Source organism: Procambarus clarkii, chromosome 56 (genome assembly GCF_040958095.1).
Source record: "Procambarus clarkii isolate CNS0578487 chromosome 56, FALCON_Pclarkii_2.0, whole genome shotgun sequence".
Taxonomy (NCBI): Eukaryota; Metazoa; Arthropoda; class Malacostraca; order Decapoda; family Cambaridae; genus Procambarus; species Procambarus clarkii.
In genome coordinates, this window is record NC_091205.1 from 18,040,184 (window position 1) to 18,067,832 (window position 27,649).

At 42.1% G+C, this 27,649-nt stretch overlaps 1 protein-coding gene across 3 annotated transcripts in view; it reads right to left on the reverse strand.

Annotated features, from left to right (window-relative positions):
* Nucleotides 1-301: 301 nt before the first annotated feature.
* LOC123770667 (hippocampus abundant transcript 1 protein) overlaps nt 302-27,649 on the reverse strand; it is a 136,180-nt gene continuing 108,832 nt past the window's right edge. For 2 of the 3 annotated variants that reach the window (XM_045762733.2, XM_045762732.2), the window contains 6 exons: nt 15,534-15,647; nt 10,326-10,451; nt 9,976-10,132; nt 6,673-6,803; nt 4,454-4,619; nt 302-3,642 (listed from right to left, as the gene is read on the reverse strand). In XM_045762733.2, the coding sequence (XP_045618689.2) occupies nt 3,545-3,642; nt 4,454-4,619; nt 6,673-6,803; nt 9,976-10,132; nt 10,326-10,451; nt 15,534-15,647 (792 nt within the window). In that variant the 3' untranslated portion in view covers nt 302-3,544. Of the gene's footprint in view, nt 3,643-3,687; nt 4,007-4,453; nt 4,620-6,672; nt 6,804-9,975; nt 10,133-10,325; nt 10,452-15,533; nt 15,648-27,649 lie in introns of those variants that run through there. The other variant, XM_069305800.1, reaches the window with a different exon arrangement.

Below are 27,649 nucleotides of genomic sequence, written 5' to 3' on the forward strand. Positions count from 1 at the left end.
CTTTTTCATTAAGGATTATAAACCTTTGGAACTGTCTACCTATTGAAGCTATGAATTTACCTGAATTTACCTGAGAGCCACAAACACTATTGGCCTTGATGATTCAGTGGGCACAGTAATGGGCGAATGGCATTTGTCGTTTGGTGCAGTGCTGATGGTTAATGGCCGATGGATTTTGATTCTCAATTTTTTATCACTGCTATTAGCAGTTTCCTAGATTTTTTTTTGAGTTATATATGAAGTGGAAACAAGGCATTTGTTTAATCTCTTAAGAAATTACAACATTGGATAAGTATATGCATTCTTTTATGGTAAGATTGGCTTTATTTTTCCTACAGAAGGTCATTACTTCCAGTCAAACAAGTTATGCATTACAGTGATACCTTTCGTAGGACCACAATTCTGCGGGGTGAAATATAAAATGGGTAGAGAAATTATTACAAAAGGGAACACAACACATGTACTGCATTCTTGCCAAAATAACTGACAACAAACAACAGGATTTAAGACTGGTACTCTTTTTTTTTTTATGACTTTATACCCTATAAACATAGGGAAATGGGGTGATGAAAATGATGATGGATCATCCTGGATGAATAAGTAAAATAAAATTATTAATGTACTAGTAATTCTTAGACATCAATAAAAGTAAGACAAGCAGATTCAAGAGAAAAATTTGGAACCCAATCCTGTTCATGTCATCTAATTCAGCAAAAAGATATTTGATGGCCAAAAATCAGTGTCAGGTACTTAGCTTACAACACTAATAATTGTTAACACAAGCAATAAAATATATATTACTGCAGTCTGATGTCATGTCAATAATAACCATTTAAATTTACAAGTCTCAACTTAATACTGTATAGCAATTTTAACAGCACACTTTCAGACTGGCTTTATTTGCTAAAACTGTACTTCCCATTTTCTTAAAAGATTGAAACTCGCTAACCTTCCAATGTATTTACAAATTGAATAATAAAGAAAAGTTCAAACTTTAAAATAAAATGAGAGGTACTGTCCATGACTATCATTTCATTTAAGGATAAGTAAGGACTGTTCCATAAATATATGAAGTCGATGAATTAATTAAAATTAAAAACAAATTACCGTATTGTACAAGTTTGATAATGAATTTTGTAAAATGTACTGTAATGGTAAACATTCTATAGTAAACCATCTACAGACCCGTAAAGTACACTAGACCTAAATAAGACGAATCTCAAGGATACTGCACTTTGCATTATGAGTAGGGGTTTTAACTTGGTCCACAAGAATCTTGAACAACCAGTGAAGTGACTGTACATAATACTATCACAAGGACAATTTCATCATCAGCTCTGATATACACATTATCAAGTCTATTAGTATGCTAACAAGTGTAGAATTTCTTTATAGTGTGTGAGAGGACAAAAGCCTGCAAGGAAAAAGGTGGAAAAAAATAAAAACAGCTTAACAGTATTTGTACAAATTATACATAGATCAATAAACAATCTATAGAGCTTCACAAAAACAATGAAAAAAAAGTTCTGCAATGAATAATGACCCACATTTTTAGTTTACAAAGATTTGATTTTAAAACATCATATTCATTACTATACACTCGCTCACTTGTTCGACAGCTAAATAACCATTAAGCTGACCATTAGGTTTAAGAAGAGCACTGCCAAGCTGTGGCATCACTTGAACAGAAGATTTAACACACTGTATACACTGTAGTGTACTACAGTGACCTATTATGACATATCACAGAGTCAGCATGAGGCAGTGTACTGTGGGCTGACTTGGCCAAGAGTAATCTAGGGCTAGCTTGTCTTCGGACAAACCATCAAAACAAATGGACTAATTACAATATAAATGTTCTATTTTAATGGAACAGATCTTTATGAAAAAAACAATAATAATGAAACTGGTTTTTTACATGAAAGTAAGTTATGGTTTCAACTTGCTCATAACATTTACCTATGTAATCTAGAGTTTCCTAGTGCTCAATCTACAGTTTCACTTGTGTCAGTCTCAATGCACTATGGATAAAAAATTTAATTCTTAACAAATGCAGCATATTCTGAAAATTACAAGCATATACATTTTCTGTCAAGCTGAAGCCAATATGTAATGTTGCATCTGATACATATTAAAAAATTAAAGCAATGCTCTTATCTACAACAAAACAATTTATAAAGACAAGAGCTATTTTCACACTGAACATTCATACAGTTTATATAAAGGACGGTTTTTAGCAAATATGATATCACTGCTATATTGTTGTACCCTATGGCTATGTTTAAAATAATTGGATAAAAATAAAATATAACAAATTTATAAATAAACAATATTTCCATTACATACCCTGAAAACCTTCATTAGCCACATATCCATTAATGACAGAAAATTCTGTTATTACCAGATTTAAGTAACCAACATTGTGTTTAGAAAGCAGAAGAATTTAAAGAGACTACCTATACTTGTGAGGACACCAAGGTGAAGGAGGAAGGAGCCAGCGGTTACTTTACAAGGTGCTAATTATCTATAGGCTTATGCTGACACAGCCGTTCTTACCATAGTATCTTCAAATAGAAAATAAAAATTCATCTGTTGAGGTCCTATCACTTCTATGTATAAAATCTAAAATCTTTTATCATTACAATGCACACATAAATGAGGAGAGGAGATTATATATACATATATGTATATAATTGTCCTTAGTGAATTTATGAGACATGACCACATTAACATAAGTCAACAGCCAACTTCATACAGCCATTGTTCTTCCTCTACTTAACTGTGATGTTTTCCTTTGTGAGGTTTGCATGCATAAGTTATCACAAGATGGAGGGGCATTCTCAACAAATACAAAATACAAATCAAAATTATTAAACAGCACCAGTCATATTGCTTGTATAATCAAGCATACCCAATTGGTCCAGCATTGGAAAGAATCAGCACATATGACTAATAGTTGTAAGTATTTAAATAAATTTTCTAATAATGGAAGATCACAAAATCCAATCAGAAAATAAATATTTATCTGCAGTTGAAATATAGTTTATGTATACCGAGTGTAAACTTGATTTAATGAATGACAAAAGAAAAATATATTCCCTCCACAGTAAGACAATAAAAACCTTGGTAATCAATGCAAGACAAAAAGCGTGAAAAATTCAACATTCAAGCTCAGTATCCACCAGCACCAAATGCATACCATCAGTTCAACACAGTTTGTGACATTGCCAATTCTCATTAACTATCACAACTGCTGTTCTGTTGTCAGTTCATCTGTATAACTAGTCATACATTCCAGAGAAGTAAGCACCACTTAAAAATTGGGCAATTTTTCTAAGTGCCCTTCTCCGTCACTCTATACTGAATGAAGTGTGAAAAATGCCATGACATTTTCTGCAACTGCAAACAAATAAATGTCATACTGCATCTCCATAGAACATACCAAATGCACTACAGGATCTGTCATCACTTCAGCAATCACAATGCAATAGAGGTATTAAGTCACATTTTGTCGTGTTTTTCATCACTAATAAGTAGTAAGGTGCTAGACAACACCTGTTTCATCCATAAGTGGTAAAGATGCTGCATCCATGCTATCATTTTTCTTATGGCCTCTTTCATAGCTCATTTCTAAACTGCTTCCTGGAAAAAAAATATATATAAATATACATATGAAATTACCAAATAGGTGTGTGTATGTACTCGCCTAATTGTGCTTGCAGGGGTTCAACTTCAACTCTGATCCCACTTCTCAACTATCAATCAACTGGTGTACAGATTACTGAGCCTATTGAGTAGGCTCTTGTCATATGAAATTGTATGAAGCCTCCACCACATGGGGGCCGGTGGCTAAGTGGACAGCATGCTGGACGTGTAATTCTGTGGTCCAGGGTTCGATTCCAGACTCCAGTGAGAAACAATGAGCAGAGTTTCTTTCATCCTGATGCTCCTGTTATCTAGCAGCAAATAGGTACCTGGGAGTTAGACAGTTGTTACGAACTGCTTCCTAGGGGAGAGGGATATAGTAGTAGTTAGTAACAGTTGATTGATTGACAGTTGAGAGGCAGGTCGAAAGAGCAGAGCTCAAGCCCCACAAGCACAACTAGGTGAATACATCATGTCTTAATGTATTACATGCATCACAAATGCATGTAATGCAAGCACAACAGGCACATCCTAGGAACATAAGGATAAAGGAAAAAATGCAGGCGGCCTATTTGTTAAGGTAAAATGATTCAAACTTACAAGAATACTATCTGGAAAAAAACGTTTCTGCACCCATTAAAAAGTTATCCGATATACAGTGAAACTTAAATTTATATCTCTATATTATGGCAAGCATAAATATTTGCAAAGAATTGGCTATTTCAACAGATTCTTTTCTAATCCAGACCAGAGGCATAAAAATTCTCCAAACATATAGAAGCTGTAATCAGGGCCAAGAATTGCTTACCTGACTGTTTTCTATTTTTGACTGAAGCTCCTTCTGGAATAAATGCAGCTACCATGAGTGCACAGATGACTAACAATGCTCCAAATACAAAGGGTGGACCCGGTACAAGATTCGGACTACTGGTAAGGTGGGGAGTTGTTCCATTGCCTAAAGCAGACCCATTTGGCTGAAAAAGATAAAGAAATTACAGACAATTCACAACAAATGTTATATATTATTCAGTGTTCATGTTTGTAGGAGTGGAAATGTATGCATGTTAATGGGTGTACAGTACATTTATGTGAATGTATGTGAGAGTACTTAATGTGTATACAGAGAGTGAGAGCTTGTTGCTAAATGCTGTACCTGGTGAATGGGCAAGGAGATAATACACCACACATTCACACATGAGCTCTTCTGTTGCCGGCATTGAATATGGAGTCGTCTCCACTGGGATGTGTGTGGAATGAGCAATTTTAGCTTGTCGAGGGCAATGGTGCTCTGTAGCTCAAGAGAGAGCACTTGTCCTGTTCTTTCCATGAGAATGAGAGAAGTGTTAGGTCAAGCCAGGCAAACTCACTGCTCACTTCACTAAAGTAACAGCCATTAAACGCCCATCTACTAGTATAGCCGGGTGTCGTATGTTATCACACATCATTTCTCAACTGTTGATACCATTTCAGAACCATGGAGACCTGACACGAGTTACTTGTGTATTTTGAGGCAAATAACCAATGCTCAGTGCATATCATTGCTCAGCACAGCAGCCATGGGGGTTACAAGTCTAGCCGAGAGTACATCATTCTCTGACATGGGGGTTCTGTTCTTTTGGCCTTGGTGGGCATTTTCTTCATTTGCAACAGTCTCCTTTTCTTGTGAAGAACGAGTCAGTAGACTTCAAGAAAAGTCCTTTGGTTACTGATGCTTGGTTGATCTGGCCAGGGTTGCATCATTTTGTTGTGTCCAGTGGCAGCAATTTGTTGCTACCTGCATGCTAGCACTTCGGCTTCGGTGGATGCTCTTTGGGTTGATCCAGTCTCCATCCCATTCCAAGGCTTTTATTTCTCAGGTTGTCCACAGCTTCACCAAGGGTAGCCAGCCTGCAGTCTATTCCCAGGCCCATGATGTTCACAGCAATGCTGCACTCGCAGCAGCCTTCTCTAATATGTCTTAATCAGGCTCAGATATTCAAGCTCAGGGGTTTTGGCTGAGTATCAGGGTTATGGCAGCCAGGTATTTAGTCAATGTTCCTGACCCTCTTCAGTCCTCTGTTGCCCTGGGTTGTGTTTCCTAGCTGTTGGTCTCTACTTCAACTTAGCGCATGCTGTGTCTCTTCCTCTTTAGTAAGTCCCTCTAATTTTTATCTGTGGTTATTTAGCTACAGTGAGCCACCATGGAGCTCCCCCAAAACCCAGTGTTGAATGTAATGAACATCGCTTTCTGGTAGAGCTCCTGTGGGTCCCTGTCTCCCTCTCCCCCTTCCATGTTCATCGGTTTCTTGCAGTGTATCTGCTCATGAACTGGTCACAACGCTGATGCTGGACTGAGCTCCGGGGCCACCTGGTGGGGGCATTCAGTACTAATGGGTTCTAGCTAGTTTTGTGTCTTTTGTTTTGTTTATTTTTTTTATTGTTTTGGGAGTTGGCAGTTTAGTGGATGAGTGTGAATGAATGATTCACCTTTTGGAATTTGGTATTACGGTACCAAACCTTACACTTGTAAAACACTAAATACCTCTTACACTTTGAAAGAGTCCAGAAAAAATAAAGAAAACCAAAAATAATTTCCTAGGCCTAATATAACACACATGTACTATATTAGGCCTTGGTGTGTACAAGTCCTAGAATGGTTAGGTTAGCATTTATTAGCAACTACAAAATTGTTCTAGTTTATCCAAATTCTACTTTCTAATTTTCCATTGTCACTATATGTACAATGATCCCCATTGTTACTATCTATCACTATCTAAACAGGGAAACTAGCTGGAATACTACACAAACTGTAGCTATATTACATAAAAAAATTTAAATCCATATTTGTTAATTTTATATTGATTCAACTACACATGACAGTAGGACTCATGTCTTTGAAGAATCAACAAGCACAAATGTTGGTAAGTGCTTACAACTAGTGAACAAATCCACAAGGGCCGTGACGAGGATTCGAACCTGCGTCCGGGAGCATCCCAGACACTGCCTTAATCGACTGAGCTACAATCTTACAAGTAGTGTTATGCTTACTCTGTGTGTGCCGTCATCTGCCAAGTCTGGGTTGAGATCCACATGGAAGAGATAAAAGATGAAGCCAAACACCGCCGGCCCCAGGCCAGAACACAGCCCCCTCATACCTGTGATAATACCCTGCACCACACCTGAAGTACAAACAAACCAAAAATTAAAAATAATACTAACAGTAATATTTTCTAACGGCACGATTCATTACCGACGAAACAATAGTATAGATCGTCTTAATTAATATTCATATACTACTTATACTATAATATAATACTATAAGCTAAAGTACTGTAGTATTCATATATCTCTACGTTAATAATTTTACCTTGCCTCTTTTATTTGGATTGTGTGTAATGAAGATGTATCATCTTAATACCTTTAACATTCTTTATCTATGCCATTCATCTTTCTTCTTCTCTGGGCTGACGTGATCTTGCCCCATTAAAGCGAGAAGCAAGGTAATAATACAGTAATGCCAATTTGTTTCTCTTAAAAATCTGAAAAAATTTGTGCGAGACTGTACACCCGAGACTTGGTGGTCTTCTCCACTCCACCTCCACCATGACCTTACACTATCATTTCATCTTTTTTCTATTCCGTTTCCTCACTGTATAGGACGCCAACAGCATCTTCACTCTTTTAATAATGTCCAGTCACCCTGTAAGTAAGTAGTGACTGCTTTACTTCTACAGTAGCCACACTATCATGTTGTATTCTCTGACAGGTGTTTCAAATGATATTTCAAGAACCTTGTAAGGAATTCTGAATGTGTCTACCCACTCAAGATTGAAAAGTTTTGGAGGAACAAGGACTATTCCACATTATGGTTTGGTTGGATAAGGATAATTAAGGAAATTATGCTCTTTCTCTCTCTCTCTCTCTCTCTCTCCTAAACTGGTAAATTGCAATAAACAAAAATTTAAAAAATAATATTAAATATACAATTGTCCCATCATAATTACACAAACTTTTACTCTTTCTCTTCAGCTAATACAATATAAAATCATACTGTTTTGGTAAAAGAAAATTCTACAAATATGACAGTTTCCTTGTGTGCTTGGCCTATATGACAACCCATTTCATTATCTGCCTAATTTGTCTCGCATTCTTTTTCAATTTTCCTTTAATACATTTCACCGCCTGGTTCTGATGACCCCAAAATATGACCTCTTTCTTCGTCTTCACATTTCTTGTTCACTGCACAACCTGTTTCTTTCTAGCTGTCTCAAAACCTGGGGCCAGATTCACGAAAGCACTTACGCAAATACTTATGAATGTGTACATCTTTCCTCAATCTTCAACGGCTTTGGTTCCATTTATTAAACAGTTTACAAGCATGAAAACTTCCCAATCAACTGTTGTTATTGTTATAAACAGCCTCCTGGTGCTTTGAAGCTCATTAACTATTTAATAATTGAAAACAAAGCCGCCAAAAATTTAGAAAAGATGTACAGGTTCGTAAGTGCTTGCGTAAGTGCTTTCATGAATCTGGCCCCAGTCTACCTGATCCCCACCTTGCTTGTCTTCACTCCAGCTACACAAATCTTCAACCACTCTTTCATTATTTTTCAGTTATTTTGTGCAGCTGCTCAAGTTTCATGCATTTCTTTAGCACACTATCCTTGCTTGCAAATTATTGATGAATGTTTTCCATCCCTTTTTTTCTCTAATGTCTCTTATTTCTTCGAGGTCCACTGCCATAATTCCCACTCCTAATTCCTCTAAATTCAGCTGAATTTGTTGTCTAATGTATTAAACTTCCCTTATTTCAATTTTTCATCTCTTTCCATCTCCTTGTCCAAATCTCCTAGTTTCTCCAAAGAGTTACCCATCCCTCATTGTAAATTGTCAAGTAATTCCTTTTATTGTGTTGCAATTGTGTTTACTTTCTACTTACTATCAACTTTCTCTTAATTTTCCATATCTTTCTTTATAAACATTCTTGGTTTGTTCCATTATCATAATATTCTTTTTCTACTCTCTACCTTCATTGCTCTTTTCTCTCATTTCATTCATCTTACTGACACTACAGCATTTGACACAAACTACCAAAAGCAGTATATGATAAAAGGCTGCAGAAGAGACCTTGAGAGGTTATAATAGTAAACTCGTCTGCCAATGTTGGCCAGAGAGAGAAACATGGGATCAAGACAAGGAGCACTCCCCCCCCCCTCCCCCCACTGATAATTCCTTTCTCCCCTTACACTACAGTGACACTAAACACTGCTTTAATGTCTCTTTTTACCACACAGTACTTTCAATAAGAGAGATTTTCCCATTCTTGGCATTTTCACTAGTTATACTGTATTACTTTGTCATTCTATCTTCTATATTTTTTGGGGGGCACTTGCATTCCGCTTTTTAAATTGTACAATGTACGCTTGCTATCTTCTTGAGGTTATCTTGAGATGATTTCGGGGCTTTTTAGTGTCCCCGCGGCCCGGTCCTCGACCAGGCCTCCACCCCCAGGAAGCAGCCCGTGACAGCTGACTAACACCCAGGTACCTATTTTACTGCTAGGTAACAGGGCCATAGAGTGAAAGAAACTCTGCCCATTGTTTCTCGCCGGCACCTGGGATCGAACCCAGGACCACAAGTCCAGCGTGCTGTCCGCTCGGCCGACCGGCTTACCCTTGCTAAGGGTAACATTTGTTTTTCTCACCTATTGTTGTTTCTCAAGAAAACACAAGTGGCAACTGCTTATAATAGCCAAGCTATTATGTTGAAATATTTGTTAAATACTTCACGTTACAATGAAAGCCTCCATATTGGAGGCTCCTCCTCAGCTGTCAGGGGCCTGACAGCTGAGTGGACAGCACTTGGGATTCATAGTCCTGAGGTTTCGGGTTCTATCCCCAGTGAAGGCAGAAACAATTTGGCAGTTTCTTTCACCCTATTGCACTGTTCACCTAGCAGTAAATAGGTACCTGGGAGTTAGACAACTGCTACGGGCTGCTCCCTGGGAATGTGTAACAAAAAGGAGGTTTGGTCGAGGACCAGGCCGCGGGGATGCTATACCCCAAAATCATCTGAAGATAACCTGAAGATATGAAATGTCTGGAGAAGATTCTAAATATGATCTGAAAAATTGTGGCATTTCTTGAAGGACTGAGGCACAAAATAGATTTGTTATTCATTATCATCATTACTCCATTTCCTTCATTTATAGGGTGCAGAGACATCAGTCTAGAAGAAAATATGAAAACAAAGGAAAAGTTTAAGAGATACTGTACTATAAACAAAGTTAAACCACAACCATCACAACAAATGCATACCTAGAAAACAAGGCTAAATGACTAATTGACAAACCCTGTTTATCTGCATCCGTGTGAGTGCTAACATAGGCACTAATGGCAGGGTAGGTAATGGAAGATATAGATGCCAGAAGACCAGCTGCCCACATCATCCAAATCTTGGAACCGAACCCATACCACATGAGCTGTAGCATCTCAAACACTAGTCCCACCTGTAAGAAATTTTACCAGTATTTAACTAAAGTAACTCTCCAAAAATGCAAATTCTCCTTCAAACATCAACATCAACTCTGACTATGATTTCTAAGAGATGGAAACAAGTGGTTACAATATCCTCATTCCCCTTTAGATAGTAATCTGGGTTTTTTTTTACAACACTAAGGTTATAACAACAATTTTCCTTACCATAATTACATGCTTGTTAGATAGTTTCTTCATGAGGAGGCTAAGCAATGCAGTTTGAGCCACAACAGATAGTATTCCCACTACTGCTATGAAGGTTGCTACCATTTCTGCTGAAAAGTCCATTACCTGCCAACACACAAAAGTTACCCAAGCTTTACACAAAATATTAACACAAATTACAGTATAAAACTACAGTCCAATATGCCAACAAATTTTGCTTTAGTTATGTGGTACCTTTTATGCAGCTTGTCATTTACACAAATTGAAACCATATGAAAAGCATCAATTTCATATACAATACCAGGTACTTTATTTTTGTAATGATCAGAGGCCAACAATGTTGCTTGGCCAATCACAGTCTTATCTGTATCTCAACCAGTCACAGTAAAACAGAGGGCCCCCCCATCCTTGGTCTGAACATCTTAGTTGCTAAATTGCTGAATTGCAATCAGCCTCGTGCTCATCCAGAAGAAGACCCGTAATATTTTTAAGGATTCGAGGAAATTGGATCCCAGTGCTAGTGAGGAAACATGGGAAGTCGTGAATGGCTCAACTGGTTCACAGGAGAGCAAATTTGCATAATTTTAAAGTTATGGGTGAGGCTGCTTGTGCCGTTAACAACTGAGCCACTGATACTCTTGCCATGCTTGTCAAACTAATAAAATGTAGTACTAAGCAGGTATAAAATGTTGATAAATCAAGATACTTTTTGTAAGAAAATATCCAACAGAAATTTCAAAGAATGAGAAGACAGCCTGGATATAAGAGTGCAAGTGCCCACTTAATGCTTTTACATAGAGGAAAGTTGCAGGTGACTGAATTTTAACCACTCCTTTGTATCATTATAAAAATCTTGATGCTTTCAAGGGTGTGTTCAGTGCCAGTGGTGTAGACGAGTGCTCAAAAAGTGTGAATAAGTTGCATAACTACAGAAATCTTTAAAGACTAGTTTGCCAATTATTTTGTTCCAAAAGTGAAAGCCTATTGCACTAAAACATATGCCAATTTGACATTTGTAGACAATTCACCTAGTTCCTCAATTTACTTTGACAAAATGAATGAAAATGTTAAATATTGTTTTTATGCTTCAAAACAATTCATTGACCAAGATGTGAGAAGATCCAAGACCTACACTCACTGAACCTTCTCCAAAGCCCTGAGGTTAACAGACAGCAATTTTGGAAGAGCTGCAAAATTTTGTTTTGTAGTCTGTCAAGAACATGGGGTAATCATGGGATAAAGTTAAAAGGAGAAATATAAATAGTGTATGGGTAAACAATTTCCCCTACATTTGTTAGTGATTTTAAGGGGTTTAACAAATGAAGTTCACAAAGAAACTGGATCTCTGTCAGGAAGAAGACTGCAGGCAGAACTGTTGATTCAAAATTATCCAAAGAAAAAAGCCTTGGAAACAAAAAAGGTTGAAGATGAAATGGCTGCAAAGGTGGTAGAGGAAATACAGTTCCATGAACTGAATGATGACAAACTGATGGAAATATAAAATGACAGTGTAACACGGGTTAAGTTCCTCTCTCTTTACTTCCTTCTTTCTACTCCCTCTACCCGTATTCTTACTTTTATTTCTAAACCAAGGGACTCCAAAACTTTTACCAAAGCCAACTCCACGCCACGTGGTCCTAAGACGATTGACCGACTTAGGATTCTACACCCAGTATGACGTGACCTAAGCTCTGAACAAAACCCTAGAGTCACCTCTGCTGCCACCACCAGACCAGTAATACAAGAGCAATGATCGAGGTCTGGATCGATCACGCTAATTAATCAACCTAGGGGCTTGATCCCCACTATAAACGATGACCTTGAGTGTGGAATAAATTACACGGTAATGATAATTCCGATTCGATGTTAGAATCGGCGCCCAATGCAACTCTGCCTCGTGTGGACCACGTGACCAGGACAAGTATACACATAAAACACATGGAAACAATAAAATGCAAATTAATAACAAATTTAATTTATTAAAAGAAAACTAAAACAAAATCTAAATGTGTTCACTCCCTATCACTTTAACACTCCCTACTTGACCTGAATGGCAAATGAGAAGACTATCCCTATAATTTACAATAGCAACTATACCTTGGGCGACCACAGCTCTAGGTGTTGGGTGGTCTTGGGGAGAGGTAAGATGTTTGACCTCTCCCAGCTGCTCCCGTATTCACACTGACTTGTCCTCGTCTGGCCTAGCCCAGACTAGAACCTTGTATTGTTCCGCATCGCTTACCCAGTTACTTTAGCACGGTTAAGTTATAACAATTATCCTCTGTTTATACTGAATTGATCCAGACTGGTTGAATTATTTTACTGAATTAAATTACAAACATCTAACGGCAGAGCTGTTCCCGATCACAAAAATGGTTATTAAAACTTTGAGAAATATTAGACATGTCAACCCTGCTGACCTATGACCGCCGGTCACTCCGCCTCAAAAGTTAGATCTGATTCGTGACGTCACTGATGGTGACTTAAACTCAATAATTAGAATACTCTTGATATTGTACCCAGTACTATTATACAATACAATTTTAATGCAAAATGAATAAAGGCTAATTTTCTCTAAATTCCTGAATACTATAGGATGATTCATTATACGCAGATATGAACAAAGCGTCGGTTATTTCCACCGCGAATTCCCCTGGGGGTCAGGTCACCATGCGGCTCAGCTTCCCATTCTCTTTTGTCGATAAACCACTCTGGATAATTCTTACAACAGCCTAGTTTGTTACAACAGGACAAATAGGAGAACTCTTAATAGTTGTGACCTCATTCTGGTTGTATCCCAACAAAAGTACTCCATCACAAACACAATAAATTAAGCAAGAGCATTTCCTCTACATTGTATATGTGAGCATCTTTTTCATCAACAGGTCATGGCTTCAAATGCTAAAGGAAGACCCGAGCATGTGCTCGTCAAACATACAACCTCTGACAAGGGATAATAATGAGAAATCAAGCACAAGTTTCCCACTGATATGTGTATGTAAACAGATTTTGTTATTTCTATACCTATTTATAATTTAAAAATCTTACCCTTTTTATACCTAAATAGAAAACATTAATGCAACATTAAACATTTTCATCATATATTATTTGATTCAAAACCTGATTTTTCATTATGTCATCGAAAAAAGAGAAGGTGTGTGACAGAAAATGACACTCTTTTTAGGCAAATGGAATGCCATAGGACTTATTTTTATAAATAACATCTTATTCAATGATCTCAATTCAATAATATAAGTGGAATAAATATGAACAAACTTTAAAAATAAATCTTTTAAAATCCATGATCAACATTTTTAAAAACCCATTAAATTTTTTCTAATGAACACAATCTAAAACTACAGTACAGTACTCAGTTTTTAATAATAAAGTTGCTTCTTAAAAACTTATTGTGTGCCTTGACCACATTAGTGCCTTGTTCAGTGTGCCGAGAGTTGAAAATCTCGGCACTACACAATTCTCATACCTGCACAGAATAATCTCAAAATACTCAACACTCGTAACCCTTCTAAGTGCTATTTGGCACCAAGGTGACCATCAAGAAGCTCAACTAATCACTATTATCCCATTTATCCTGACTTCCCCTATCAATTTCAGGCTGGTTGAGACTGTGTAGTTGCCCCATGCAATTAGCAAATTTTTTTTTGAGTGTACACATCTCAGTTGTTCTCCTCTGGCTTCAGTAACAAACTGAGTTAAGAGTTGCTATCTCTGTGTTTTTTTGTTGTTGCCGCCGGAGGTGGCTACTTTATTGTGCACTGTGCTGTGTAAACTTTCTGGAACCTATTGCTATGTTCCTAACACACAGTATTTTCCATTAGGACTTTCCCCTTCTCTTAGCTTAAGTGGTTTTCATGGTCTTTTTCTCCTTGTAAGACTGTTGAGCAGTTTGGGTTGGTCCTTGCTCCTACCACTATGGCAGTTTCAAACAGTTTGGCTTTTCTCCTTTCTCTTGTAGACTTATTTTTGGCTCTTAGTGGCTAGTGCCTCCTTGCTGATCTCAACTTGCACTTGTACATTTTTTCCTTTGCTTCAAAGCCCTGTCCTTTACTTTCTTAGGCTGTCTATTGGACCGCAAATTAACACTTCTCATCAACTCTTTACCGAGTAGGATGAACTTTTGCATGGCATCTGGACAGTTCTGGGCTAGATATTTCATCTCATTTGGTGTCTTCCCCTCCAGTTCATTTTCCTACAGGAGACCTCTTGTCTCCCTTCTGAGAATGACAAAAGATATATTTTGTCCTCCTCATCTCCTTGATTTGGTTCTGCCCCTACCTTGAATATGTATTCAAATACTACTATGCAGTGGTCTTTGGTTCCCAGTAACACTGTACCTGTAATTCTAGTTTCTTTATGTCCACTCCCATTTTGAGTGAACATTGGGTCAAGCAAAACTGGTGGATTCTCTCCTCTTGACCTTATTGACTTAGTGACTTTTCTCAAGTTTTTGTCTTGAGTCCACTAATTTCATTCTCTACATTTCATCCACACTATGGAAATCCCTTTATTGTCCAATTTATTTCCCCATTAAAAAAATCAATGAGTATATTCCTCACTCTTGTCACTATTGTGAATTTGGCACAACTTCCAGGCAGTTTTCAACATTTTCCTCATATACTTTCCTGGGAATTTAGCCATTTGGTAGAATGAGGGGGAGGGGGTTGTTTTATATAAACATTATCTTTTTGTTTTCTATTCTCATCCCAACCACTTGGGCTGGATGGTAGAGCGACGGTCTCCCTTCATGCAAGTCAGCGTTCAATTCCCGACCGTCCAAGTGATCGGCCACCATTACTTCTCTCCCCTTCCCATTCCAAATCTTTATCCTGATCCCTTCCAAGGGCTATATAGGTCATAACAGCTTGGCACTTTCTCCTGATAGTTCCCTTTACATTGTCATTCCTATTATGTAGTTCAGCAGAATATATATATCACTGACATGCTTTCATTATTACTCCAATCCAGCCATTAAGGCAACCTTCAACTTGCACAGGGGTTATATTTCCATAAAAGCTGTATCAAGCAAAAACCATGCAAATCAAACTCAAAGGTACTGTACATGTTAAATCTGGGTTATATTCCAGAGAATATTTAATTGTTGCACCTCTGATTTTGTGGTAGTATCAGTATGTAAAGTCTTACCAGCCTGAGGTAGACAATGAAAGTATGTAATATGTAACATCTTACCAGCCTGAGGTAGACGAAGAAACATGAATACTGGCCCGCCTCTGGCAGGTAGGACAGGAAGACCGACACACTGATTAACAGCACATTACGGTCCTTGCTAACTTTCCACAAAGCCTGCAATAAAAACTTTATATGAATATCTGTTCAAGTATTGCATAAACAGAGCAGTGTGCTTACATGTAAGTGAAATATTTTAAGTCTTTAGGTGGCCAGGTTATTACAAGGTACAAGTGCTATTTACTGTACTTACAATAAACAACATGACCATGAAAAATGTATTCCAAAATGAAGATAAAGGACAGACCCAATACAGTTCATGTATAAATGTATTAAAAATACAATTTTCCCAAGTAATCTTATTAATTTACATAAACACAGACCTTGTGATGTCCAGAGTAGGGATAATGATTCCACAGAACCCTGCCCACAGTTCCCAGAAATAAGAATAACTGACTTTTCTTCTGAGACTTCGATATGATTACGATCCCCAAGGACAATGACATCTAATGATAGATGCCAAGTGAGGCATTCTACCAGCTTTATAAGCGCAAACTCCTTGAATCTTGTTCAGAACATTTTATACAGTATATTGCAAATGTATGTGGGTTACATCCGAAAATTTGGTTTTTAATACAGAGAACCTCTGTTAACGAATTAAATCTGTTCCGGCACCGAGCGCATCATGTGAAATGCTCATCTTGTGAAACGAATTTCCCCATTTAAAATAATGGAAATACAATTAATCCGTTCTACCCCCGAAAAACATCAATATGAAATTTTATAACGCAATTATTATACGTGTAATTATTATAAAAGTTTTGTTTTACTGTTTTCAATTGTACTTTACCCTATGAAAAGTCGTTGCTGGCGTGAGGGAGACAATGGAGAGGTGGGAAGGAGGAGAGGGGTTATGGTCTGGAGGGAGAATCCACCTCCGAGTCAGGCGGGCTCTCTCTTGTGAATTTCACCCCACTGGGACCAGGTTGTGGTTCACTATTACTTGCTCATCTTTTCTGTACCTTTCCAAAGAACATATCTATTGACACTTGCTTTTGTCTTCATTTTAGGATGTCCCTAAAACGAGACAGCAAATTGTCATTAAACAAGTTCACACACATCATGCAGTCACTGCTTTATCAGGGTGATGCTTTTCCAAGAATGCATTCACCTTTTCAAACATTCCCAACACTTCCCTGGTCTCACTGGAAGAGGCAGCATACTCCCTTACCACCACCTCCCCTGATGAGAGCTTCCCCATGTCGCACAACACTGTGTATACCGCTTCTCTTCCTAAATTTCTCAAACCATCCCCGACTTGCCTTAAATATCTCCTCCTCTTCAGACAACGTGCCTGGTGTCTTCTTGACAAGTTCACATTTGCGAGAATTTGCGAGAACTAGCGGGAATGCTAGGAAGTACCACATGGTTCCCTTGTTAACCAAACGGAAGCTCGTCAATCAAGACAAATTTTCTGTGAGTGACTCGCTCGTTACCTGAAATGCTCGTAGATGAGGCTGCTCGTCACCCAAGGTTCCTCTGTACACTTATACAGGTATTGGGTCTTTCCTTCACCTTCATTTAAACACTACAGCATTGTAGCAAGTTTCTCTTGCGTTTCCAATTATTAGGTCTAGGCTGCAAAAAGCAACAAAGGTACAGTAATTTGTACATTATTTGTAGATTCTCACTTTGCACGAGAAATGTGTTCCTGGATAATCTCGTATTAAGTAAATTTGCATAAATTCAACTTGTGTGAGAAAAATTTATTTATGTTTCAAAGACCTCTCAAAAACTTTCTACTCTTCTCAGTAAAATATCTGTATAAACATTATTACGAAATACTCTCCCCATTCAGAAAGAAAAGGGGGTGGATATAGGCCTGAGGCTTGGCTATGAAACTAATGGCTATTCTCGACTCTTCCACCACTTTACAGCCACAAATAAGAACAAACAAGATTTTTGAATAATAGGGAGGTGTCATAATGCAAGACAGTAGCCTAAACCAAAATGTTCATAAATTTAAAACACCCTTGTTAGTTCATGGCAAGCAGATCACATCTCACACTTGTCAAACTTTGGTGTCAAATACATCTTTCATTATGTAGGTATCACACCATTTGAGTCTACTTAAATTAAGGGCCAAAAAGTGTAAGTAAATTGGAGAAAAACACTCAAGATGGAAAAGCACTGAGGTCTATGGTAAATTTAAAATAAGAGACACCACAGAGATGTACTACAGTCCGATTGTGGCAAAAAATGAATTCGTGCCGTGTGTAAATAGTAATGCAATACTCTTCCTTTACCCTTAGACTGCAAATCACATACTGACAGTACAACACGAGGGTACACAGGATCACACTGCAGCACACTGCATTATTGATGTTTCTCACTAAAGAATTTAAGGAGAGTTAAATTTAGTTTATGAACATTTATAATTTTGATGTACAGGTACTGACATCTCTCTAGCTAATATAATAAAAAAATAATATTCAAAGGATATTGTATAGGTGAAACTACTCCCAAGATACAGGGGATCACCTACTGTATCAACTGTTCACCTTAACACCTTCATGCTTACATTGAATTCCCTCTTATTTGAGAATACTGTAGATCAAGTGTTAGTATAAAAGTGTTAAGCAGTTGTCATCTATTGCGCAGTTTTATGCAAATGAATCAGCAAAGGCGGGATAATTATGAACTTTGTCAGACTGTTTGCATTTTATGGTCAAGGGTAGCATGTGGGTACCTTGAAACAACTTTAATATTTTGTATACAGTGGAACCTTGACTTACGAATGCCCCTACTTAAAAAAATCTCGAGTTACGACCCCGATGTTATTGAAAAATTTGACTCGACTTACAACCTTTGCCTCGACTTGCGATTTTGTTGATACTCATATGGGTCAACGGAGCACGTGGTTCATGATGGCACGGGCGACCCCCTTCAGTTTACCAGACCACCCACTTAGTGACAATCGTGCTTGAATTCTTTGTAAAGAATTTCATTGTTTGTGTGCTTTATTATTTTTTTATAACATAAAAGTAATTATTATATATCACACCATAGGGTCCCAAGAAAGTCAGTGGTAAGGTTCAACCTAAGAAATCACATGTGAAGATCACCATAGAGGAATAACAAGAGATCATTCGTAAACATGAAGATGGTGTGCAAGTTGTTGATCTAGCTAGGCAGTACAACAAATTTATATCAACAATATCCACCGTACTTTCTATGAAAAAGGACATTATGAGTGCTAAGGTGGCAACAGGTGTATCAATACACCTTTTATAAGAAAAAGTAGGGAAAACAAGTTTTTCCCAATAATGTAGGGAAAGGTTCTTAGTGAGAAAAGCAAGCAGCGAGCCACAACCAGGGCCTAGTAATATGCAGGCAAAACGTAGGAGGGTATCCCAGAGAAGTCATCACTGTGTGATGTTATAATGGAAGGGGACTCCCCTTCCAAACGGTAACATCTCTCTTCCTGCCCCCCCCCCCCTCCTCACCATCTTCCATACGCCAACAAGAGTCATCAATAAAGGTAAGCTATAATTTGTACATACTATAGTACAAAAGTGTGTATTATGTATGAAATGTATTTTGAAGTTAATATTTTTGAGTGTGAAACGGACTAATTAAAATTTATATTATTTCTTGCGGGAAAATTCGTTTTGAGTTACAAATTTTCAAGTTACGACCCGTCTCTTGGTGTTGGAAATAAGCCAACATTTAATTGTCATTTGTATGCTAAGCACAGCATTTATTAACATTACTAACTTGTAGAACTAATTGAAATTAATATTTTCCCTTCTGCGTATTATTTGCCAAATTCTTCCTACTTGGCATGGCAATATTGTGTCACACAACTCCGCAGAGGTATAAATATTATCTACATATTAGAGAATTAAGTAATATTCTCACTTTCTGTCAGTATTCTTTGTAAGAATTATTAACTGACAGTATAGCAACCAGTAATCTGATATTAGCGTGTTATCAGCTAGAGATCACTATCTAACAGTTAAATTGTTAAATTATTATATTAAATTGTCATGGAGGAACCAGAAATTTCCCTCCATTTCTCATCTAATAAGAACCTTGTTCATATTAATTATCACCTGACGAGAATTTATATAATATCTAACTCCCTGTAATGTCAACCCCATTTTTATTGTCTCATTAAGGAGAGCAATTATAAGGAAAAGAATTTTCCATTTCTGCTGAAACATGTTCATGCCTGCGTGGGCGAGATGGGGTAGAGGGAGAGAGGAGCAAACATTCGAGAAGAGACCAGCGTCGAGTCTAGAACTGGACGGGCTAACGTTACGTGCTCATACCTAGCACGATAAGCGACCATTTTCACTTATTCAATTGGCCTGGAGCACATCATTTAACGGACCACAACGATTGCTGGTGACTGCTGTGACTCCATCAACGATCATATGATCGTTTCGGCGAACACCTTTACGGTTAAGTGGTATAATCATTTTGTATCAGAGCTCTATACATTAATTTTTATTCTTGTTCGTCGTTACACCGTATGCCCTCCTCTAACCACCAAGTGAGTTCCCAAGTGAACTAAATTTATTTTCAAATTCATTAATAGTTGTGTAAATATTTGAGCGTAGGCATCCTCTACATTTTACTGGGTTTGCAGCCTGTAACGAGTCCGCCCGAGGAGAGATCAACTCCCACGCCATGCGTGTTTCAGGACGCATGTTCCAGCAAGTTCCAGACGAGGCTACCCCACACGCGTACAACTATTCTCAATCACAGCTAAGCAGCTGAGATTATTTTAGTACCTTTACTAACAGGGAGCCGGTCGGCCGAGAGGACAGCACACTGGACTTGTGATCCTGGGTTTGATCCCAGGCGCCGGCGAGAAACAATGGGCAGAGTTCCTTTCACCCTATGCCCTTGTTACCTAGCAGTAAAATAGGTACCTGGGTGTTAGTCAGCTGTCACAGGCTGCTTCCTGGGGGTGGAGGCCTGGTCGAGGACTGGGCCGCGGGGACACTAAAATCCCAAAAATCATCTCACAATAACCTCAAGATAACCTCTTATTAACTATTGAGATTCATTATAATATCCATTTATTATAAATTTATTATGTCATATAATTTCATACATATTTTTCTTAATACTGTACTATACTAACAGATTTGATATGAATAATTATCTTATCTGATGGTAGTTACTGCATTATTCTTACCATTGATTAATTCTTGTTCTACCATGTATAATCATTGATTTTATAGAACATTTACATAATACTTATTTCATATATTTTCTCAATAATTTTGATTAACCCATTGATGATGAACCAGCATCAATTATTCGTACTAGGGATGCATTAGTTTCTAGTATTAACCCCAATGCTTGTGAAAGTCGAACTCTTAATTGATTAGTATAATTACAGTTCATTATTGCTCTCCAAATAACCTTTTAATTATTACACCATCCATTAGGTACTGATACCTAATCTCAACTTATTATTTCATTTATTTATTTCCCTCTTCCTTTATAAGAGGGTGGTCCTTCGAATATTTTTATTTTAGTTAATTAAATATTATTTACATTAAGGGGCTTCCAGTCAGTTTTTTAAAAGTTGTTCAATGTCAACCAATATTTTTTGACTAGTTGTATATGAAAAGGGCTGCAATTGTTCCAAGTTTCAGTACTGCAGCCTAAATAGTAAGCGAGATTTTTTTTTTATGTTTTACAACAAATTTTACACATTTTCAAGTGAAGATTTACAACCACACCTTTCAGATATAATCATTCTATGACACTTTTCTGACACATTAGCATATAATAAAGGATATGTAGATGGGGATTTTCCAAAACGTCTTTAGTTTTACTAATACAAATAGTCAAAGTTCCCCCAAAAATATTATGCAAATATATCATGTTTATTGCTATTTATAAAATCAATAAATGAACTTAGGAAAAAACACTTCCTTCAGACTTTAGAGACAAACTTTACATATAAAGTTTAAGTTTCATGTAAATTGAATAAAAAATGAAAGATATTTGAACGTTTATGTTAATTGAAAATAAATAAGTAAAAAATAAAGTCTAAGGTGTTGCCATCTGTGACTTGAGGTTGACATCAACCAATTTCCTCCAAAATTGGCATCCTTACAGATAGGCTTACGCGCAGTCAAGTGTATAAGTTTCATGCAAATCGCCCGATAAACAAAAAGAGAGAGAAAAAAAAAACCAGCGTTGAATGTAATGAAACGCCATTTTCTGGGTGAGTCCCGGAGGCTCCCCGGAGCTATCCCAGGCTGATATGCTAATGTCAGACTTTGGCATCAGTCATGTGTATGGAGTTCTTAGGCCTACCGGGGACCACGGCCAGAACCGGGCCCCCTCAGAGAGGCAAGGGGAGCAATGGCCTATAGAAGCCCCCGTGTAGTTGGAAGCATTCTATGTCTGCCATCGACCGGAACAGGCACCCAGAAAGGTAAGCGCCCCAAAACAAACCCCTATTCTGGTTAAAATTGCTACCTAATACCGAACTAGTGGATAGAACTCCCCAACCGAAAACAAGCAAATTAGTGTGACGTCACACACTGCCGCGCCGCTGTCTGCGCAGCTCCCCCCTCCCCGGGAGGGGGAAGGGGGAGCCCCAGACCCCCCGCGCCGGCTACCCACACCTCAGTTCTTGAGGCTGGATGTCAAAAACGCGAAAAACCGCCGACCGGAGGGAGGGAGGGATGCCGGGGAGCCTCCGGGACTCACCCAGAAAATGGCGTTTCATTACATTCAACGCTGGTTTTCTGGGGGGAGCCCCGTCGGCTCCCCGGAGCTAACTACCCACAGACAGAAAAAGAGGGACTTACCCGGGAGGCGGTCGTCGCTCACCCCTCAACTCGAAGCCGAGACAACTGGCTGCAACCGCCGACCCAAAGCAACACAGGCCCGACGAGGGCCAGGGACATTCACAAGGTAACGAGCAGCCAGGACCCTGTTCGACCGCCAAAATCCCCGCGCCCGAATATCAGACCAATACATATTCCCAAAGACGGCAGCAAGAGCCGCGAACTTACGAACGTCATGGGCACGGGGATAGACCGCAGGCTGGCTAGACCTAATAACCCTGCGGACGACCTGAGAGACCCGAACCCGCGAACAGGGAAGAAGGGAAACCGGATCAACCCACAGCGCGTCCCCGGACACAGAAGCTGTGGCGCGCAAATAACGGCGAAGCGCCGCAACCGGACACAAAACATGATGCACCCCCGGCCTGACCAACCAAGCATCAACCACCCATGGACCCCTCCGGAACGCAGCAGTCTCATTCTTCGCCAGAAAAGAAGGAGACGGCTGCAAACGAACAAAACTATCACTACGACCAAAAGAGCAGAAACCCCTGCGCCGGAGGAGAGCATGAAGCTCCCCTACCCGACCCCCAGAGGCCAAAGCCAACAAGAAAAGTGCCTTGGAAAAACAATCCTGGACCGAAGGGGCCACAACGAAACGAGGAGATGAAAGGAAAGCGAGCACTCTGTCCAAAGACCAGGACGGCTCAGGCGACGCATGAGCAGGCCGGAGGTGAAACAATGCACGAGACAGCTTGCGAAACGGCGCAGACGTAACATCGATACCGAAAGCAAGCTGAAGCGGCTCCGCCAGCGCCGCACGATACGAAGCGACAGTGTTAGGCATAAGATGACGGTCCTGAAACAACCACGAGAGGAAGGACAAGACCACCCGAACAGACAAGGAGCTAACACGACGAAGACGCAAAAAGAAACGGAAGGACCGCCAGGAAACTTCATACTGCCGCCGAGAAGAAGCCCTCAGGTGGGACACCAACAAGGAGGCCACCTGATCACCATAGAGATGATGATAGACTCGAGTCAAAAAAACCATACGCGAAGACTCGAGGAGAAGATCGAACCAGCCACGTGACGTACCGGCCCGATCTGCTGAAAGAGGCGGAGCCGCGGGAAAACCCTCGGGTTCGGACACCGAGCAACCAGCGCCTGAAACCAAGGCTGGGCCGGCCACCAAGGGGCCAGAAGGACAACTCTCCCCCGGTAAGTCTCTAAGCGAGTCAGGACCTGGAGCAACAGCCGAACTGGGGGAAAGAGGTACAGGAACCCCCACCTCGACCAGTCGAGCCGAAAGGCATCGACCCCGACGGCCTCGCAATCGGGGAAGGGCGCCGCATAAACGGGAAGACGCCGCGACCACGCCGACGCGAAGAGGTCCACTTCGGGGCGCCCGAACGTCTGGCAAAGCCAACGGAAGGACTCGTCGCCGACCGTCCACTCCGTGGAGAGGGGAACGAAGCGAGACAGGGCGTCGGCCAAGATGTTGGACACGCCCCGTACGTGAACCGCCAGGAGAGCCAAACCCCGAGAACTCAGCAGACGAGTCACCCGAAGCGACCAACCCCAAAGAGACAAGGACCGCATCGAACCCCCGCGGTTCAGGCAATGAACCACCGGAGAGCAGTCCGAATGGAGCCGAATCGTCGATCCGCGGGCCACCCGAACAAGAACCCGAACCCGGCGAGCTGGGAAAGAACCAAATCCCTGGCTAGCAAGCAAGCTGACTGGCTGGGAGCCCAAACCAGCCAGTCGTCGAGGTAGGCCAACACCCGAACACCTAGGAGACGCAAACGAGCCACCACAACCCGTGTAAGGCGTGTGAACACGCGAGGTGCCAGGTTCAACCCGAACGGGAGACAACGAAAGCGGTAACTCAGACGCCCCACTACAAAACCGAGCCAGTCCCTGAACCGCGGATGAATCGGGACATGCCAATAAGCGTCCCGGAGGTCCAGGGACACCATCCAAGCACCCGGCTCCAAGAGGAGCCGAACCTGAGACAGCGTAGTCATCCGAAAGGAGGGGCAATGAACCCAGGGGTTCAGACGGGACAAGTCCAGAATGAACCGCAGGTCCGCGCAGTCCCGTTTCGGAACCGGAAACAGACGGGAAACCCATCTGAGGGACGACGTCGTTTCGACGACGCCCAAGCGTACCCACTCCAAGACGACTCGACAGAGCGCAGGGGAAGAAGCCTGCCCCGCCAGCCCCGACCCCCCAAAGGGGGGAGGGGCCACCCAACGCCACCGCAGGCCGCGAGACACGACCCGAAAGGCCCACGAATCGTGGGACCAGGCGCGGGCGAACAGCGCAAGCCGCCCCCCCATCGCCCCGTCAAAGGGGCAAACCGCGAAAGGGCCGGCGACCCTTACGAGACCCAGAACCCCGCACAGCGCGAACACCGCGCCGACCAGACGAGGGAGGGTCCGCAGGAGGAGCCAACCCCAAACCTGACACCCGAGGCCTACCACGACGAGAGGAACCCCGAGCCCTGGCACGACCTTTCCGGGAAGACCCACCCCGGGACCCCCGGAAAACCAACAAGTCCGACATCGGACGACAAGCCGCCGACGCAGCCTGAATAAACTGCGCCACGGCCGACTCCCCAAACAGGAGAGGACAAAAAGGGGAAGAACGCCTAAGAGCCAGAGCCCAAGCAGATTCCACGGAGGAACCCAGCACCGCCTGCCGACACGCGAGGCGGGAAGCATAGAACAGGGAAACCGCATCCCGCAAAATCGGCGTGAACAGCTTCAACAAGGCAGCCGACGAACGCGCAGCCGAGGACAAGGTGCCGGACCCCGGGACGGACCCAAGCGTCCCCACATCCTCCACGAGCCAATCCGAAGACAGCTCCAGGAGGGAAAAGAACCGTAAGGCCGAAAACAAAAGGCCCCGAGCGCGCAAGTCCTCCGCCACGAGCGCCGCCGAAAGGGAGGGAACCTGCACATGGAGCTGAATAACGCCCACATCGCGGGGAAGGGCAGGGGCAAACAAGCACTCATTCAGGTACTCAAGTTCACCCCCCAGGAAAACCTGAAGCACCGTGGAAGCTTCCCGCCACTCCAGCGTGCGGGAACGACAGAAGGAATGCCAGGAATCCAGACCAAACAAGGGACAGTCTGCTAGCCAGGATGACTCCGGAACCTCGTAACGGAGCCAGAAAGGGAACGAAGTCCCAAACCTGAACGTGGACGGATCCATTTCCGAGGCATAATCCGGGTCACGCAGGAGGTAAGCTGCAAAGGCCGCTCGCACCACACCAGGTTGGATGCGATAAGCCGAAAACCTCCGGAAGGACGGAACCGACGTACCTGGGGGAACACGGAACCGTACCCGGGGAGGGGCCGACACCAAATCCAACTCGTACGCAGAGGGGGGGAAAGAAAACCCCACTCCTTGTAACAATAAGCCCCCGCTCAGTGGGAAGAAAAACCCAGGCGGGGTCCAGCGGGGCCCAAGGCCCCCAAGTCAGCCCCTCCCCAGCCTCGAGGTCCGTCACCACAGGACCCGAGGCCGAGTCCTCTCCCCAAGCCCCGACCCCACAAGACAAGGACGGAGCAGCCGGAAAAGCTGGAGGAAGGGGGGCCCACTGGTCAGACCCTGAAGCTTCGGCCGGGAGACAAGACTCGAATGCCTCTGCCGCCCCCCCGGAAGGGGCAACCCCCGAAGCTGCCCGAGTCTCGAGATCAAGTAACCCCTGCTCCGACCCCGAAACCCTCAGACGCTTCGGGGCCGGAAGCAGGGGCGGGGGACCAGAACGAACAGAAGGGGAAGGACGAGGAGGTGCGGACTGAACCAGGATCGAAACGACCCCCACCCCCAAGTCCGGGTCTCGAAAAGCAAAGCGGGGCAGCCCCGGGGCATCCGGGGAAGCAACCAACCGAGCGCGTTGCAACAGACGAAACCTAGACTGCAACGCACGTGCCGCCTGTACCCGAATAGAATCATCAGAGGATTGGGTAAATTGAGTCACAAGCAAGCAGCAACACTCACAGGACTCAGGGTCGAAAGTATCACCGACCCAACAGGCAGCGTGGCAGAGGCAAAAACAATGAGGGTCACCCTGAGACAAGGGGACCGAGCAACCCTCAAACTCGCACACAGCGAGTGGGGACTCCGGGGTCACATCCATCGGACCCACGCGCCCCCTAGGGGATTCCCAGGGTCCTGAGCGTTTACTTTAAGAGGACTCGCGCTCAGGTAGTCCCAGGCAGGGTGCTGCAAACCGGCGCCCAAAACTACCAAGCAAACTTCTAAAGCTGAACCCCAGGGACGTGTACACTCACGGGGACCTAGCAGGGGGCGCCACCGAGGAGAACAGTGGAAGGGCAAAAACAAACTGAATAAAATGACAGAACCCCCCACCAGGCAAAAAGAAAAGCAAAACCCCGCAAGAGGACAGCGAACCCCAAGGAACAGAGCCGGCCGCGATGTCGGGAATTACAAGCTGAGCAGCACCCTGCGCCCCTACCAGTGCAAACTGCCTCTTACCTGCCGGTAACAAGGGAGAACAGAACACCCAAGAGCCCAACAGGCGGCCGAAAAACCGAAAGGTAAAACGGACCAGCAGAGGCAGACCCCGAGGAGCCTGTGGAAGGTGGCCCCAAGCCCCAAGGGCAGTACTTACAGGGCACCTAGGGAAGGCAGCCCTAGGCGCATGCAGCCCGAGTACTGAAGATAACTCCTGGCTCTCGCACCCACAAAACTAACACCACACTCAAAGCACAGTGCAGTAGCGACACCGGAGCCAGAGCACACGACCATCGCCCATAGCATCAGCCTCAAGAACTGAGGTGTGGGTAGCCGGCGCGGGGGGTCTGGGGCTCCCCCTTCCCCCTCCCGGGGAGGGGGGAGCTGCGCAGACAGCGGCGCGGCAGTGTGTGACGTCACACTAATTTGCTTGTTTTCGGTTGGGGAGTTCTATCCACTAGTTCGGTATTAGGTAGCAATTTTAACCAGAATAGGGGTTTGTTTTGGGGCGCTTACCTTTCTGGGTGCCTGTTCCGGTCGATGGCAGACATAGAATGCTTCCAACTACACGGGGGCTTCTATAGGCCATTGCTCCCCTTGCCTCTCTGAGGGGGCCCGGTTCTGGCCGTGGTCCCCGGTAGGCCTAAGAACTCCATACACATGACTGATGCCAAAGTCTGACATTAGCATATCAGCCTGGGATAGCTCCGGGGAGCCGACGGGGCTCCCCCCAGAAAAATATATATAACTAAATATTTTTTTAATAAAAGTACTTATAATTAGTTTTTAATATATGCTATTGTG